The following is a 17,285-nucleotide window of genomic DNA, read 5'->3' as shown; positions in this document are numbered from 1 at the left end:
AGCTTTTGGAGTCTCACATATTGGGTTCAAATCTTGACTCCTCCATTTGCCCACCAAATGGTTTCTGAACCATGTCTCCTGAACCTCAATATGTAGTCCTATGAGGTCCCAATGATAGAACGTATTAAAGCACCTGGCAGCTGTTACCACACCTCGCAAGCTGGCAGTTACCATTCTTGTGGGTTTTTTTTTTCCTGTTTTCCCTGAAGTGAACATATCCATTCCATCCAGATTGTTTGCTGACCAAAAAAAAAAAAAAAAAAGCCTGGAAACTCACCTGACTCTAGCTCTTGGAATGGCTCTAACAGTAGTGAAAATGAGGTGTGTGTTCAGTGGGTGAATTGGGTGTCCAAGCAAACGCTAGAGTGCTGTGGCGCATTGCAGTTTTCTCCAGTGACAGCAGATACTGTGCTCTTTTAAAAATTTTTTTTGATACAGGGTCTCACTCTGTCACCCAGGCTGGGGTGCAGTGGCACTATCTCAGCTCATTGCAACCTCCACTTCCCAGGCTCAAACAATTCTCCCACCTCAGTCTCCTCACTGCAAGCATGCACTGCCACACCCAGCTAATATTTGTATTTTTTATAGAGAGAGGGTTTCAACGTGTAGCCCAGGCTAGTCATGAAGATACTGTGCTCTTTACTGAATTGCTTAAATGCCCTTTCTGGAAGAAGAGATTAACAGGTCCCATATTCATCATGTGCTGGTGATTTTTGGGGAAGAGCTTTTTTTTACAATGTTATTCTTTTTTTTTTTTTTTTGGTCTATCCTGTTTGAAACTGTTCACCTCTCTTTTATAGCTAACAAGGCATGAAATCAGATAAACAGGTAGAGGCTTCCTAAATGCTACTTTCAAGACTGCTCACTTGAATTTTAAATATATGTGTCCAGATGTTTTGCTTCTGTTTTTGGGTATAATTATAAATTAGTCATGGTTTCATGCATATTTAAAAATTATTTTAATGACAAACTTTCTTTTTGTTCTCGGTCTGGCCACTGCAATGAAATGGTGTAGAATAAGCCAATCCTTCTGCCTTTGCTCAGTGATTAAGGCAAATGTCAATGGATTTCAACACATCTGATGTATTGTTTGCAGGCTCTTCCACACGGGTAGTTCAGGCAAGAGGCCACACAGTTGTGTGTGCATCCAATACCAGTGTGCAATAAAGGGAAGCTGCAATGAAGTGTGCCAGCCTAGTTATGGGTTCATTAATGCAGGTTCCAATTAGATGTGTGATTTATCTACTCAATTCCTACTCCTCAATTCCTTGGTCCCCTAGGCCAAGAGCTCTGGGTGAGGGAATGATGAGAGGAACCAGTCTTATTCATCTATCCAGTCCCTGACACAGGTGATCAACAAATGTTCATTGCATGAAGGAACAGATGTATTGAGCATTTTCTGTAGGCTCTTGTTAATTGAAATATATGTGACCACAATAGATAATGCAAGAGCCTTGAAGGAAGACACAGGGGTGAGATGCAGTATCTTGAGATCCATTGTCACTCATGGTGATTCAATTATAGAGCTAAAGGGCAGATGGTCTGGGAGAGCAGTAAGTATAGATATTAGACCAGGATGTCAACCTGCTAATAGCCAGGGTTGGTAAGTCTGGAGATGAAGATAGGCAAGTATTTGAGTTTAGTTTTAAACCCTAGCTCTGTCATTTACCAGCTGAGTAATCTTGGACAAGTTATATAACCTTACTAGGTCTTACTTTTCTTATCTGTAAAATAAATAGAAGAATGAATTAATTTATGAAAAAAACTTAGGAGCTCATTAGTTTTACCTATTGTTGTTCTTGTCTGGGCAGTCACTAAGACACAGGGTCCAAAGAGATTTAAAAAAAAAATTCTGCTCTCAATTCTAACAAGTGGTCCCAAAGCAGTAGCAGCTCTAGGAATGGCAGGTAGACCAGCAGTATCTGGAAGCCTTCCCAGGACTCAGGACTCCAGGCAAGAGGAGGGTATGCTTCAGGCCTCCCAGAAGGCCTGGGACACCTGTTGGTTGTTGCTGTAGAAAACAAAACAGAAACAAGGTCTATGAACCAATATGTACCATGAGGTGAAGAGGGAAGTTTCAAGAATCTGATTAGAGAAGGCCAGTTACTGCTGAGTGGGGCGTTGGGGGGTGGGGGGTGGTGGCGCATCAAACACCACACAGGTGTTTAGATCTGAGTTCCAGGACAGTGGAGCAAGGATCTGAGAGTGAAATGCAAGATCCCATCATTTTGTACCACTTGCATGTGTAGAACCTTATGCCTAAAGGTTCTGTGTTGTGGAAATATTACATACTAACTCTATTCCTTGATTAGAGATTCCCAGCATACAGTAATGTAGTAATGTAGGCTTTGAGAAGTCCTATAGTAAAACAAACAAAAAAACCAACTTAACTTTGTTTAACCCGGGATTCTCTTTGTGTAACATCTATTAACATTACAACAAAACACCTTAGGAAATACTTATTTAAAGATTCCTAACCTAAATCAGGATTCATTCATTCATTCAATATGTAAATCCTTACTGAGTGCTTACTATGTGTGAGGCACTGTTGTAGGTACTGAGGATACAGTAGGGAAAAAAGACTGACCAAGCCTCCCACTTTGCAGAGCTCACCTTCTAATGTGGGGAGAAAAATAAATAAATATAACTTGAGATGATAAACGTGCTTAAATGCTATGAAGACCAGTGATGCAGAAAAGCAGGAGTAGGAACAGAGAGTGAGCAGTGTGTGTGTACGTGTATGTGTCGGTGTCCAGGAGGGCTCTGTTTCAGATGGGGTTCTCAGGGAAGTCCTTTCAGCTTTGACTAGGTGATATTTGAGCAGGGACCCTAATGATGTGAGGAATATTGGCTTTGAGCTAGAACCAAACTTTCTCTCAGGGGAGGATATCTGCGGACCCAGCCAAACAGGAATTACAGAATCAGGGGAGATTGGGCTGACATGATTGATAAAGAACCCTGACTCCTGGTCATTTCTGTTAAATGTATTATTAAGTCTTTATAGAGGTCCAAAATAATCTTGATTTCTAATCCTGTTTTTCTTTCGTTCAGTCCAAATTACTGACTATACCCCATGCGCTAGGTACTATGTAGACATGGAGTTGGGGGTGGACACTTTATTCCTTTCCTTGGGGAATTTAGAGTCTGGTAGGCAAGACAGATATGTAAGCGAGTACCTGCAACACAGAAAAATATGCCAAAAGAGAAATGCAGACGTAACACAGAGAGAGGGAGAAGTAAGACTTTCTGGGAAGTAAGCATGGCGAAGACCCTTGGGGAAAGGCTTCACAAATACTGAAGAGGGATTTTGAAAGATGATTAGAAATTTATCTTAAGGAAAATGAAGCTGTTGAAGAAAAGGATGTTTACAGTATGTGCAAGGTTACAAACACCTGAAATCGCATGGAGGACTCTGTTTGGATTATTTTCAGAATGTGACAGAGACAGAGAAAATGGAGTTGCTGTAAATGGTGATATTCTGATAGAGAGGTAAGGAGGGGAGTTCTATGCCATGCTGAGCATCTCTTAACTTTGCATATTAGATTCATCTAGTGGACTTACAAGAAAAATACCAATGCCCTAAACTGATGATTCTCAAATTCTACTGTACTTATAAAACACGGAGGAATCTTGTTAAAACACAGACTCTGATTTAGTGGGTTGGGGTGGGGGCTGGGATTCCGCAATTCTTAATGCCAGTGCTGTTTTAAGACCATTTTTTGTTTTTGTTTTTGTTTTGAGAAGAAGTCTCACACTTTTGCTCAGGCTGGAGTGCAGTGGCGTGATCTCAGCTCACTGCAACCTCCGCCTCCCAGGTTCAGGCGATTCTCCTTGCCTCAGCTGGGATTACAGGCACCTGCCACCATGCCTGGCTATTTTTTTTTGTATTTTTAGTAGAGACGGTTATTTTGTGTGTGTGTGTGTTGGCCAGGCTGGTCTCAAACTCCTGACCTCGTCATCCACCCGCCTTGGCCTCCCAAAGTGCTGGGATTACAGGCGTCAGCCACCACGCCCAGCCAAGACTATGTTTTGAGTAACAAAGCATTAGATGAATAAGAACTTCTGGGGATGAGAACAGCATCGGTATTTTCCTTTTTTTAAGTCCCACAAGTAGTTCTAATGTATAGTGAGAATTGAAAACTACTGCTGTACGTTAGGAAATAATCAAAGAGATTCAGTGATTTGATCAGGTACACATACTTTTCATCATTTATTGTGGCAGTGATGTAGAGAATGGATTGGAGAAAAATTAGAGGAGGAAGACCCATCAAAACACTAAAGTTCAAGCAAGAATTGATGAAGGTCTAAACTAAGATGGTGGTAATGGCCATAAAAAAGATGCTTAAATATAAAATCAACAGGACATGGTGGGTCTGTTAATGAGGAGAGGGGGAGAGTTTGCTAGGTGGTAAACTTTCTCCTGTACTTCTGGCTTGTGTAACTAGCAGTGCTATCAACCAATATGAGAAAACAAACATGAGTATAGCATTGCGAAGAATATGACCAACAGTTTATTCAACAGAACTTAGTGGGATGAAAAATAGGGATTCTGATAAAGCTACAGCTTCTGCTCACTCTTTTCCATATTAACATTTCATATAAGAAAACACTCAACAGAGTAAGTCTAAACAGTTCAATAATGCCACCACCTCCCAAAGAGAGGCCCTCATCATTTTTGTTTAGAGACCCAATTTTCTGTATTCCTCAGTAGCTACCAAATGTCCTTGCTCACTCTGATTGTTGGTGATAAATTAAACACATTCTAATACTTATGAACTGCAAAAATAGCACTACTGAACCATTTTGCAACAACTGAGTATGTCATGCCTCATTACTTTTTTTTTGGCAGGGGAGGTGTGGGGACGGAGTCTCACTCCATTGCCCAGGCTGCAGTGCAGTGGTGTGATCTCAGCTCACTGCAACCTCTGCCTCCCAGGTTCAAGCGATTCTCCTGCCTCACCCTCCCAAGTAGCTGGGACTACAGGCGTGTTCCACCAAGCCCAGCTAATTTTTTTTGTATTTTCAGTACAGATGGGGTTTCACCATGTTAGTCAGGATTAACTCTATCTCCTGACCTTGTGATACACCCACCTCAGTCTCCCAAAGTGCTGGGATTACAGGCGTATGAATGAGGAAGAAAAAAGGAAAAGAAGGACTCAGAGGTGATAGCTCTGTGAGACTTGTTGGTATACGTGTCATGGTGGTAGATAAGATAAAGGCTGAGTTTCTGAAACTTTACATTTCTGTCAATACCAAGAGGAATTGGGGAATGGGAAGATTTTTTTAAAACTTTTTTTTTTGCTTCATTTTGATGAATTAGGTCTTCAAAGACTCCCGAGGCCTTGAATCTCACATTGGGGCCCAAGAACATGGAGGGTTTGTGGGACATCTGTCTAACTTTGCCAAGACATGGTGCCTGATGCTGGTCACATCTCTCTTTTCTTTGGGCTTGATTATAGATTCACACATGCATTTCAGACATGTAATTCCTCTGGAAATCTCATAAATGTATTGCCAGGTGTGAAAGCCCTGGGCTATAAAACATAAATTAAAAGCAAACATCAAAATTATAGGAATGTGACTCAAACGTTTTTCTGAATTCACAGTGGGTGCCATCAGTTGCTGCAACAAAACAGCATTCTCTTCATAGTTTATAGGTGCTTTGAAGTGACACTGTTCAATATTTTCAGAGACAGCATCTCACCTTGTTCATTGGCATGTGTCTCTCTATTGGGCTCTTCAAAACTTCTTGTTTACTTTGTTTTTTTAGCAGTAGCTACTCTTGCCAAGGTAAAGCAGGAAATTCCCAGGTTACTGGCATAATTAACTCAGAAGCAGAATTTCTGGTTCATCTGTAATTTGGTAAAATTTGTTCCCTGTTTGGAAGGGGTGTGCACCATAATATCTTCTGTCCTAGGATAAAATGACAGCAAATTCTTTAAATAGCTATCTAAGCCTCCACTGGCTTCTTCCTCTTCTATGTCCCCAAAACATTTCAGGTTTGGGATGTTGCAGAGATCACATGCCATTTAGCTTCAGAGTTGATAACATAAACTGGGTATCCCAATCTATACCATTTTCAGTGTGTAAAGTCTGCAGGCCTGGATGTGGAGAGGAATTAAATGAAAATGGGATGCCACAATACACCTACTTGTGGGACACAATTTCTTTCAGTTCAGTCCCTGGAGAGCAGCATAGTTTCACTGCTTTCTCTCCCAGTGGTGAGAGTACTAATAGTACTGCAGGTGGCACTCGAGATGAGAAGACCAAGCCCTGTAGCCAGGATGTGTGTTCTTCAAGGCAAAGGATTCTGCTCGTCCCTTATTCCTCCCTGGAGGACCAGAAAGCAATACCATTTTACAAGACTAGGAAAGTATCACAGTTCCTCAAAGCAGGAGATTGTCTCCAAGTGGGTGCCCTTGGAGAAAGGTACAATTTGTGCCCCGAAATTTGGGAAAACAGGGATGATTTATGAGCTATGACTCTAAAGGTCAACCAGGGTTCAGCTGAGTGTGATATGAACTCTCTCCTGGGTCCCATAAAGCCACATGGTGTGTGACTGAAGCCTGGTGAGATGCTGAGAAAACAGCTTTTGGAGGGTTTATTTTTGGTGTGTTTGACCTTTTTGTAATTCTCCACAGTCACAGTCTAGTTCTCAGATACCTTTTGTGTTTCCAGAGGATTCCACCTCAATCCCCAGATCTGCCTCTCTAGCCTGCCTCACTGGTTTTCGTATCTCAAATTTATGGGCTTAGTGACCTGGCACTTCTCTTCACTCACCACTTGACTTGGTGCCTTGCTAGTGAGTGGTTTCTTTGTCATGAGTGGGCTGTTTTAGCATAACAGAGAGCTCCTTTTTGAAAGGGAACAGTTTTACGTCTGAAAACACAAATTTAGGCTAGATGTGGTGGTTCACATCTCTAATTCCAACACTTTGGGAAGCCAGGGCAGGAGAATCACTTGAGGCCAGGAGTTTGAGACTAGCCTGGGCAACACAGCAAGACCTCATTTCTACAAAAACAAATTTAAAAAATTAGCTGGGTGTGGTGGTGCATGCTTGTAGTCCTAGCTACTCAGGAGGCTAAGGTGGGGGGCTCCCGTTGAGCCCAGGACTTTGAGGCTACAGTGAGTCATGATTGTGCCACTGCACTCCTGTCTGGATAACAGAGAGAGACCCTGTCTCTTAAAAAAGAAAAGAAAACACAAGTTTATAGAACTACAGACTATCTTTATCAGTCATAGAATGTTTTCTTTGATATTTTTTTATCTTTCTCAAACATTCTAAAATCTTTCTACAATATTTTTGTCACAGACTATTTCATTCAACAAGGACATAGGAAAATCAAGACAGATAAGGAGACTAGATGTAGTTGAGTGCTCACGGGGCCAGCATTGGACCAGGCCAGGTCAGGGATTCAGATGAGGGAACCACATGCGTGGCAGGAGTGTGGCAGTGAGTAAAACCCAATGGAGAAGAAGGCTTGAGATAAACCTAGAAGAATGAGGGCAACTGAGGGCATTCTAGGTAAGTGAAGCAACAGCGAACACATGCATAGTGCATTCTGGAGATTTAGTAAGGCTTGTGTCTGGACTGGATCTGATAATTCACAGTGTGTAGTAGATGATAATAAGAGAGTACAAAAACTCCTAATTAGTAAATACGAAGAATTCAAATTTGGGATTTTAAGAAATTACAGACCATTGAATTTTATTTTTCTCATAGAATTTTAAAATCCTATCACCTGTTTTATTTGTAGAAGTAAAAAGAGAAAGAAAAAATTCCTTTAAATTTAAGTCAATGAAATTGGAAGCACCAATTTCAACAAAGCAAGAAACTGTGGCTCTGTTAAAAAAAAAAAAAAAAAAAAAAAAAAAAGGAAGGAAGCAACAGTTTTAAACTCTTAAGCTTCCTCCAAGCTGAAGCTTTCTGGTTTGGAAATTGAAGAGCTTACTTTTTCCCTAAGGCAATATTATCCACTTTCATGGGGATTAAATAACTGCCAAACACTGAGTAGCTCCAAAAGGGATTTAAATACAGAGAATGGACTCAGAGTTTTCCTTCCAAATGCGAATATTTACATCCAAATATGTCAACAAATCATAGTTATTTTCCTCTTCCTGGGGAGCCCCAGGAACCCAAAGAGATGATAATTAAGGAATGAGCCTGGCTCAGGTTACCCTCAGAAATAGGAAGCCGTAACTCTCCTCTCAGGGAGAACACATACTGAAGATGTTATTGGTCAAAGAGGCTAACATAGTAAATTCTCACTGCATAGTAAACTCTCACGGTGTCTAATTGCTGGGGATAGAGGAATCCTGAATCACTTATGTCGCTTAATACATATATGGGTTACATTGTCCGCACACAGGAAGATTATCATGCCTATGACAACTGGAAAATGTGAAATCGTGCAAAAGGCAGATATCTAGTGTAGTCAAGTGCTGAATGTGAACTTGCAGATCTTCTATATACTTGATCTTTAAACTATGGGACTTATAAATTTGAAGTTATAGTTCCACGTTGGTTGCCAGTGATGTTTCAGTACCAGGAATAGTGTTTGAAGTTGGACATGATTATGGTGTCAAGCAAGATTGGCTTATTTTGCTTGGACCTTGGACCATGTCTTGGTTCCAAAAGTAGCCCTGGAAGCCATTGGCCAGTTCTACCTGCCCCCTCCACTGATTAGATCGGTGTTTATGTTAAATTGGATGATGGATCAGAGAGGAGAAGGGTTTATGGCTGTATAGGGGGATAAATTGTGAGAACCTGAAATTAGAAAAAATGAGCTACTTATTTTTTTTAAATCTCTTTTCCCCATGTTTTTCAGGTTGGATCATTTCTGTTGATCTGTCTTCAAATTCAGATGACTACTTCCTCCTAAATCTCCATTCTGCTATTAATCCTATCTAGTACAATTTTCAATTTCAAATTTTGTATTTTTTTTCTTCTAAATTTCTATTTGTTTCTTTTAAACAATTTCTATTTCTCTGCTAAATTTTCCTGTCATTTCAGTCATTCTGGCATATATTCCTTTAATTCACTGAACATTGTTAGAATAGCTGCTTTAAAATCCTTGCCAACATCTGGTTCATCTTAGCATCACATTCTAATGATTATCTTTACTCTTGAGGATGGATTACATTTTCTCGGTTTTTTTTGGTATATTACATAATTTTGGATTAAATATGAATGTTACAATGTGGAGTCTCTTGAATCTGTTGTGTTCGCCCAAAGAGTGTTGACATTTTGTTCTAGGAAACCACAAAATTGGTTGGACTCACGTGGAAAACTCAGTCTCCTGGGTGTCGGTTAAAATCTGTTGAGTTCTTTTATCTTTAGTCCAGTTATGCATGTGTGTAGTTCAGGATCATCCAGAGATTTGAACAGTTTATATACAGATTGTGGAGTTCTTCCCTCATTAGTTCATTCTTTTCTGGGGTTTTCCTCTTCTTTTCCACATATGCGGTTGCCCGAAATTCTGCCCCCAAGTCTTTGAGTCCAGAAATACTACAGGGTTTTCTATTTGAGTTTTGGCAGCACATGGTGAGGCCTGCCTCCAGGCCAAAAGCCATGAAAAGGGAACCTCATCAAAGGCCCAGTGTCTTCCTCTTGTTCTAAGTGTAGGCTTCTTTTCAAAACCTGCATTCTGTTTTTCACCTTTCAGTGTTTTCAGTTAGTTTTTTAAAAATGTGTTTAATGTTTATGGTTAATGTTTGCGAGATAGCTGGTCCAGTGGGAGCTCATTAAGCCATTCCAGCAGAACTCTGCTAGGAGACTCTCGAAGCAGTCCACCTTTGAGTGGCGAATACTTGGATTAGTGTAGTAGCATGAACCATGGATATAAGTAAATAAATACAGAGATAAAATGTAGGGAAAATTTCATGACACTTAGGAGTGAAAAATGAAGGTAAAAGAGACATCACGATGTTAAACCTGAGTTGCTAAGAGAAACGGGTACAGTAAAAGAAACAAGGAAATTGGAATTCTGTGTTAGTCCACACATACCGTAGACTTGGTGACCTAAACACAGACGTTTATTTTTTGGTGGTTCTAGAGGCTGTAAGCCTGAGATCAAGGCACTGACCTCTTCCGTTTCTGTTGAGGACCCTCTTTTTCACTTGCAGATGGCTACATTTTCTCTCTGACCTCACATGGCATACAGATATTTTAAGAATACTAATCCCGTCATCTCAGGGCCCACCCTTATGATTTCATTTAACTAAATTACTTCCATAAAGGTCTATCTCCAAGTACAGTCACATTGGAGGTTAGGGCTTCAACATACAGAATTTGAAAGGAACACAGTTCAGTTCCTAGAACATGAGAGCCTAGTTTTGGGGGGTTTTTTTGTTTGTTTGTTTTAAAGACTATTAATTATTTTTGGATTTGTTGAGTATAAGATAAACAGTGTACAAGTTGTTGTTGGAGATCTAAGATGGAGCATGGAGAACAGATTATTGATGATAGATTTACAATGCATCAACATAGAGCTCAGAGCTGAGGTCATGGGGCTGGGTGAGTCTCTGAGGAAGAAAGCAGAGAGCAATACAGAGGATTAAGGGGGCAGGAACCCAGCCATGTGCAAATTCTCACAGAAAGTAAAGGAGGTATAAATCAGCAAATAAACAAGTTGTCAGAGAGAACAGAAGAGAGGCAGGAAAATGAAACAGTGTCGAGGAAGGTAAGGAAGAAAAGGGGTGTGAGGAAGTGGTCAATAGCACTAAATGCAGTTACAAAGGTCTTATAAAAGGCTGTGGTCAAAAGGCCCTGCATTGGTCAATTAGGAAATCATTATTGACTTTTGAGGAAGCAGTCCAGGTGAGGTGATTGGGAAGAGAGTCAGGTAAGAGAGGTTAAGGAAAAGCAGAATGAAAGTGATTTGAAAGACATGCCTAGAGCATAAATGGGGAGCCAAATCTACAGAGTAATAAATGCAATCACGGACCAGTGAAGTGTCCATATCTTTGCCCAGACCAAATCAAATTCAGCCCTGCTTAGATAGCTACTTCTTTCAGATGTCTGGTTTATTCTTTCAACAAAAAAATCACTGTATTATCAACTCTGCTAAGCAATGTTATATACACTGGAGATTAAACAAATAGTCCCCGCCCTCATGTAACATCTGTGTTTCTTCTGCTCTCTACCAACTGCTGTTTTGTGCATTCAGATTTTTCTTTAGAGAGCTGGTGCTCACCTGAGCCCGTTCTTAACAGAGCCGTCTTTCCTACCTTGTGTGAGCCTCATCAGAGTACACCATATGCTCTTTGGAAGTAGGGTAAGAATTGGATATTTTTTCACTCTTACTAAAGTTAGAAAATGTTGGAGAGTCAATTAGCTTTTTCATGAAAACACCATCTAATCCTTTTTTAAATTAGCACCTAATACAATAATGATATGGCCAATTATCAAATGTGTTCTCTTAACTTTATTGTAAGTCTTATTTTATTACAAATATAAGCTGTACACATAAGCTGAGAGTTCAGTAAGCAGTGAACTCTGAATCAGTTAGCCAGGGGCCAATTATAGGCATTAACATGTTTTAAAAGCTTCCTGGTTGATTTTGCCCTGCACCCAGGATTGAGATACTTCGGGCTAGGTATCTGTTGTTTTGTGGTGCTGATTTTGTCAAAGAGCCTGGTTCTGAGGTGGGAGCAGTAATATAACTGGCCTTTGGGTTGAACTGCCGTCTGCTCTCTGCCCTTACTTTTGGCTGACTTATTTTGGTGTTCTGCCCAACTCCAGCTTACTAAAAATATTATGAATAATCTTAACCCCACAGTAAAGCTTTTTTTTAATCCAGTGCAAATATAATTTTACAGATGAGAAATGATTTTGCCTGCAGTTGTCTACTTGCAAATTAGAATGTATTTTTAATTTCTGATGAATCACTTTTCGTGTGTAATACTCATTTTGACTGGCATTAGGTGGCATGGGTTGGTTTTTAGTCAATTCCAGAGTATCTTCTTACATTGTTTTAATGTAAAGAAAATGAAAATTTGATGCTTCTGATCTTTCCTAATACATTACTCTATTTAGAGCAAGATGGAGTATCTGTCTTCTTGGATCCTTTATGCGTCTAGCTACATTCTGGATGTTTGAGAGAAATAACACCATGCAGTATAGTCTCTGCCCCGACACTGAAAAAAAAAGGGGGGGAAGTATGTAGAATAAAAAGACAAACAGCGTAACGAGCTTTATTTTTATAACACTGGAACATTGAACTTATCTCTTGAGGTGGTACTAAGTAACATAACAACTTCAAAACCTGGACCTGGCAGGCAGCTAATTTAGCTACTTGAAAATTATTAGGAAAAAAGAGATAGATGTTAAGATTACTGAAACCAGCTTAACACCTGCCAAGTTACATCACTTTTAAAAAAATGCTAGGAAGGGCTGGGCATGGGGGCTCACACCTGTAATCCCAGCGCTTTCGGAGGCCAAGGTGGGCGGATCACGAGGTCAGGAGACTGAGACCATCCTGGCCAACACGGTGAAACCCTGTCTCTACTAAAAATACAAAAAATTAGCCGGGCATGGTGGTGGGCGCCTGTAGTCCCAGCTACTCAGGAGGCTGAGGCAGGAGAATCGCTTGAACCCGGGAGGCGGAGCTTGCAGTGAGCTGAGATCACACCACTGCACTCCAGCCTGGGCGACAGAGCAAGACTCAGTCTCAAAAAAAAAAAAAAAAAAAATTCCCAGGAATGCACAAAAGACATCCAACAAAACTGGCCATTACTTTATATTCCTTGGTCTCAGTAGATACAGGAGGGGTAATTTGGCCATGGGAGAAAGAAACAAAGTAATAGAATATGGAAGAAAATGAGGATTGTGAAAGAGTAATTGGCGTTTAGTAGACCCCCAATAAATGCTGGTTGAATGAATGAACAAAATGAAAGAGAAACATACTGGAAAACAGATTGGGCTACAGCAGAGACTTAAATCTGGAAATTTCCTGTTGTGGTATTAAGTATTAAGTTATTGGTGTGCTTATCTTAGCCAGGACATAATTTCACCACTGATATAGTGGGGACCGCCAAAGGGGGGAAAAAGGAAAGGGAGCTTGTCGTAAAAAGGGATGTCAGAGTGCTTTCTCCTGTGTGCTTGATTCTCCATATCGCATTATAGCTCGTGCATTCTTATAAAGGATGACCTAAAATGCTGAAAGAACCCTAGCCTTTCAAAATTCATCTGAATTTTGGGATCCATGGATATCTGAAAATTAACCTACTTAGGCCAACTTAGGAAATCTTCCTGTTGTCTTCTACTTGGCTTGCCTCTGTTTCTTTACTTCCACCACAATCAATCCTATTTATAAATGGGTTAAGAGCTACATAGTGCCTTTGATTCAATGTTAGTTGGATACTTTATTAATATTATAGAGTCTTCATTTTGCACACTCAGTGGTCAGTCACTAACTTTAAGGCTTGAATGTTGTTCTGATAATTTTATAAACAGCGTTATTGATGTTTCATTTACATAGCATAAAGTTCACCCGTTTAAAGTGAACAACAGGCTGGCTGTGTTGGCTCATGCCTGTAATCCCGCCACTTTGGGAAGCTACGGCAAGAAGATTCGAGATGAAACTGGGCAACATAATGAGATCCCACCTCCACAAAAAATAAAAAAAATTAGCTGGGCATGGTGGCACGTGCCTGTAGTACCAGCTATTCGGGAGGCTGAAGTGGGAAGATTGCTGGAGACCAAGAGGTCAAGGCTGCAGTGAGCTGTGATTGCACCCCTGCACACCAGCCTGGATGGCAGAGCAAGACTCTGTCTAAAAAAAAAAAAAATTGGCTGGACGCAGTGGCTTACGCGTGTAATCCCAGCACTTTGGGAGGCCAAGGTGGGCAGATCACGAGGTCAGGAGATTGAGACCATCCTGGCCAACATGGTGAAACCCCATCTCTACTAAAATACAAAAAATTAGCCAGTGTGGTGGCACACACCTCTAGTCCCAGGTACTCGGGAGGCTGAGGCAGGGAAATCACTTGAACCCGGGAGGCGGAGGTTGCAGTGAGCCGAGATTGTGCCACAGTACTCCAGCCTGGCAACAGAGTGAGACTGTCTCAAAAAAAATTATAGTAAAAAATAAAGTGAATAGCTCAGTTAATTTTAGCAGCTTTATATGCTTGTACAACAAATAATCACTACCCATTTTATCCACCTTCAGCCCCAGGCAACTCCTGATCTGCCTTCTGTAGTTACAGGTTTTTTCTTTTTTTTTTTTTGAGGCCGAGTCTCGCTCTGTCGCCCAAGCTGGAGTGCAGTGGCGCGATCTCGGCTCACTGCAACCTCCGTCTCCTGGGTTCAAGCGATTCTCCTGTCTCACCCTCCCGAGTAGCTGGGACCACAGGCGCGCCACCACACCCAGCTGATTTTTTTTATTTTTAGTAGAGAGGGGGTTTCACCGTGTTAGCCAGGATGGTCTCAATCTACTGACCTCGTGATCTGCCCGCCCTGGCCTCCCAAAATGCTGGGATTACAGGCGTGAGCCACCACGCCTGGCTGTAGTTATAGTTTTCTGTAGCCCTTCATAGAAATTTCATCTGGATGGAACTGGCATATCTGTTATTTATATTTAATTTAGAAACTAAGTTCACCTTATCAAAATAGGCAAAGACCAACTAAATTAGGTGGATCTTGTATTTCGTTATAAACAGCAGCAGAATAAATTAATCAGAAGAATTTTCTTAACAGGTGCTAAGACTTTATGGTAGGCCTCATTTGCTTTGCTGAATTGCAATGTATTTTCTTTTTGTCAAGTATATTGTCTAGTTTTGAGCTATGCATTACATTTTCTCTTTGAGAAAAATGAATTTGTATGCATTTCAGCTTCAGGCTTTATTCTAAAGTCTATATTATTATGACTTTTTCTAAAGAATAAATATGTGTTGTGTGAATGGACAAAGACAATTAATGAACCTTCAAACATTTGTGGATGGATGAATGGATGGAAGATAGCTTGATGACTGCCATATATTTGGGTCTCGGAAAAGTTGTTTATTTCGTAAGTTCTCAGGATGTAGCAAATTAATAAATTGCATATATTTGGAATAGAATTTCATTCTTTGTGTGTTTTTATTTCACAGAAGAAATGTGAAACATATTCTAGCTAGAAGCAAAGCATTACAATGGACGAAGTCCTATGTTTTACCAGAGTTTCCCTATGATGTCAAATGCATGTTAGCAGAGCAGAAGTGCCCGGATCACAGCATGAGGATAAGGATCATTGAGTTTCTCCAGGCCGACATGACTAAGTATCTGGAAGGCTCACTGTGAGTGACAACAGGACAGGCTTGCTGCTTTGGGAAAGGGTCTGTTTTGGAATAGAGTAGAATTCACTTGGAATCAACTCTCTTCAGATTGTGGATGACATATTGGTAATAGGTCCCAAATTGCCCAATATTTGAATCTCTTTTTGTTATGTAGAAAAATGTGAAGAAAAATGAGTGTAATTTAGACTCATCTTAAAGGAAGGAATGTGGGCTGCTTGAAGTGAAACATATCCTTCTTGTTTTGGTGAACAGGTACCCCAGCACTCAGCAGTACAATGATGTAGTTAATGCCCTGCTGCAGGCCCACCCTTTCCTGGATGAGGACGGCTGTGGCTTTGTAAGTGACCACCTGGCACCATTCTGTTAATTTCAGACTATCTTAAAATAATAGCCTTGTGTTGCCCAGTAATTTTATGCTTCATCCATCTTTTCTTGATGTCTCTCTCTCTCTCTCTCTCCCATTCTATGTATCTATGTCTATCTGTTTCTATTTTTCTGACTCTTTTTTTGTCTCTTTGGTCTCTCTCCGACTTTGTTTCTGTCTTTCACTTTTTGTTAGTCCATGCTTCTTTCTTGACTTCACGCGCGCTCTCTCTCTCTCTCTCTTTGTCTGTCTCCTTGTCTTCCCTTTTTCATAACTTCTTGGTCTCTCTCTGTCCTGTGTTTCTTTGTCTTCTTTGTCTCTCTCCATCATCATATTGCTGCCCTCTCAAAACTTGAAGCTCAGTGTAACAGAGCTGATCAAGAGTTGCCTAGGGCTGAGGGTGGCCAAAATGGACAGTGATTATGGTTGCGCAAGCATATAAAGTTGCTAAAATTAACCGAGCTGTTCACTTTAGAATCTTAAGGGTTTTAAGGGTTAGGAAGGGTCTTTAGGAGATGTGACACCTAGAAAGAGAAAGACATGGCTGCACCTGCTTCAGAGCTGTAATCAGGTGTTTCTTGCCTTCTCAGACCCAGTGGAGCTGTTGTCTGGCTTTGAGGTCCGGGCCTCCAACCTTTCCTGGCCCTGTCACATCTCTGCTGTCCTGATAAAAACAGACCCCCAGGATACTTTGGGGCAGCAGTTCTTTGTTTTTTAGTTTAGTTTGTTTTGTTTTTTGAGACAGAGTCTCGCTCTCTCACCCAGGCTGGAGTACAGTGGCGCGATCTCAGCTCACTGCAACCTCTGCCTCCCGGGTTCAAGCAATTCTCTGGGGCAGGAGTTCTAACCTCTGGTTGCACATTAGGATTCCTGGAGATTCAGGTTGAATTAATTTGAGGATGGGACACTGTCATTAACATTTTTTAAATTTCCCAAAATTATTCTAATGTACAACCAGGGCTGAGAACGACTGCCACTGACATTTCAACACAAACTTTGCTGTTTGAACTTGCCTATCTCCTGGATTTCAAAGACCAGTGTCTTCATTGCACAACAATGTAAATATAATTAACACTATTGAACTGTACCTAAGAATAGTTAATAAAAAATTGATTTTTGATGCTGTAACTATATGAGTTAAGGAACAATTACAAAGAGCTATAGCTATGTATAGGTAGCTATGTAAAGGTAGACTGTCTGTTATTTCCTGTATCTGTATGTCATGTGCATACACGTTGGTAGTCATATCTAAAGAAGACAGATGTCTTTTTGTACTTTACTGTCTCAGATGTTTGTGAAAAGATACTTTTTTGCTGTGCTTTCTTAAGGACATGGAATTTCAGCAATTAATTCCAAGAACAACAAAGGATAAATGCCAATATCTATGCATATAAGGCCATTTTAAGGCTGTTTCCTCCCTCCCTCCCCTCCTCCCATCCTCCATCCTTCCTTCCTTCCTTCCTTTCTTCCTTCCTTCCTTCCTCCCTTCCTTCCCTCCCTCCCTCTTTCTTCCTTCCTTCCTTCCTTCTTTCCTTCCTTCCTTATTTGTATTTACCCCTCCCTCCCTCCCTTCCTTCTTTCTTTCTTTCCTTCCTTCCTTCTCTTTTTGTATTTTAAAGAAAAGATCCATTATATATGGAGAGAA

At 40.7% G+C, this 17,285-nt stretch overlaps 1 protein-coding gene across 1 annotated transcript in view; it reads left to right on the top strand.

The window, feature by feature from the left end:
- The window catches only part of SAMD3 (sterile alpha motif domain containing 3), an 89,058-nt gene that overhangs the window by 18,346 nt on the left and 53,427 nt on the right, over positions 1-17,285 (top strand). Inside the window, exons 6-7 of the mRNA XM_011998012.1 lie at positions 15,091-15,276; positions 15,529-15,613. Coding sequence (XP_011853402.1) covers positions 15,091-15,276; positions 15,529-15,613 — 271 coding nt within the window. The remainder of the gene's footprint in view (positions 1-15,090; positions 15,277-15,528; positions 15,614-17,285) is intronic.

Source organism: Mandrillus leucophaeus, unplaced genomic scaffold, assembly GCF_000951045.1.
Source record: "Mandrillus leucophaeus isolate KB7577 unplaced genomic scaffold, Mleu.le_1.0 Scaffold552, whole genome shotgun sequence".
Taxonomy (NCBI): domain Eukaryota; kingdom Metazoa; phylum Chordata; class Mammalia; order Primates; family Cercopithecidae; genus Mandrillus; species Mandrillus leucophaeus.
This window is presented reverse-complemented; position numbering and strand designations above follow the sequence as displayed.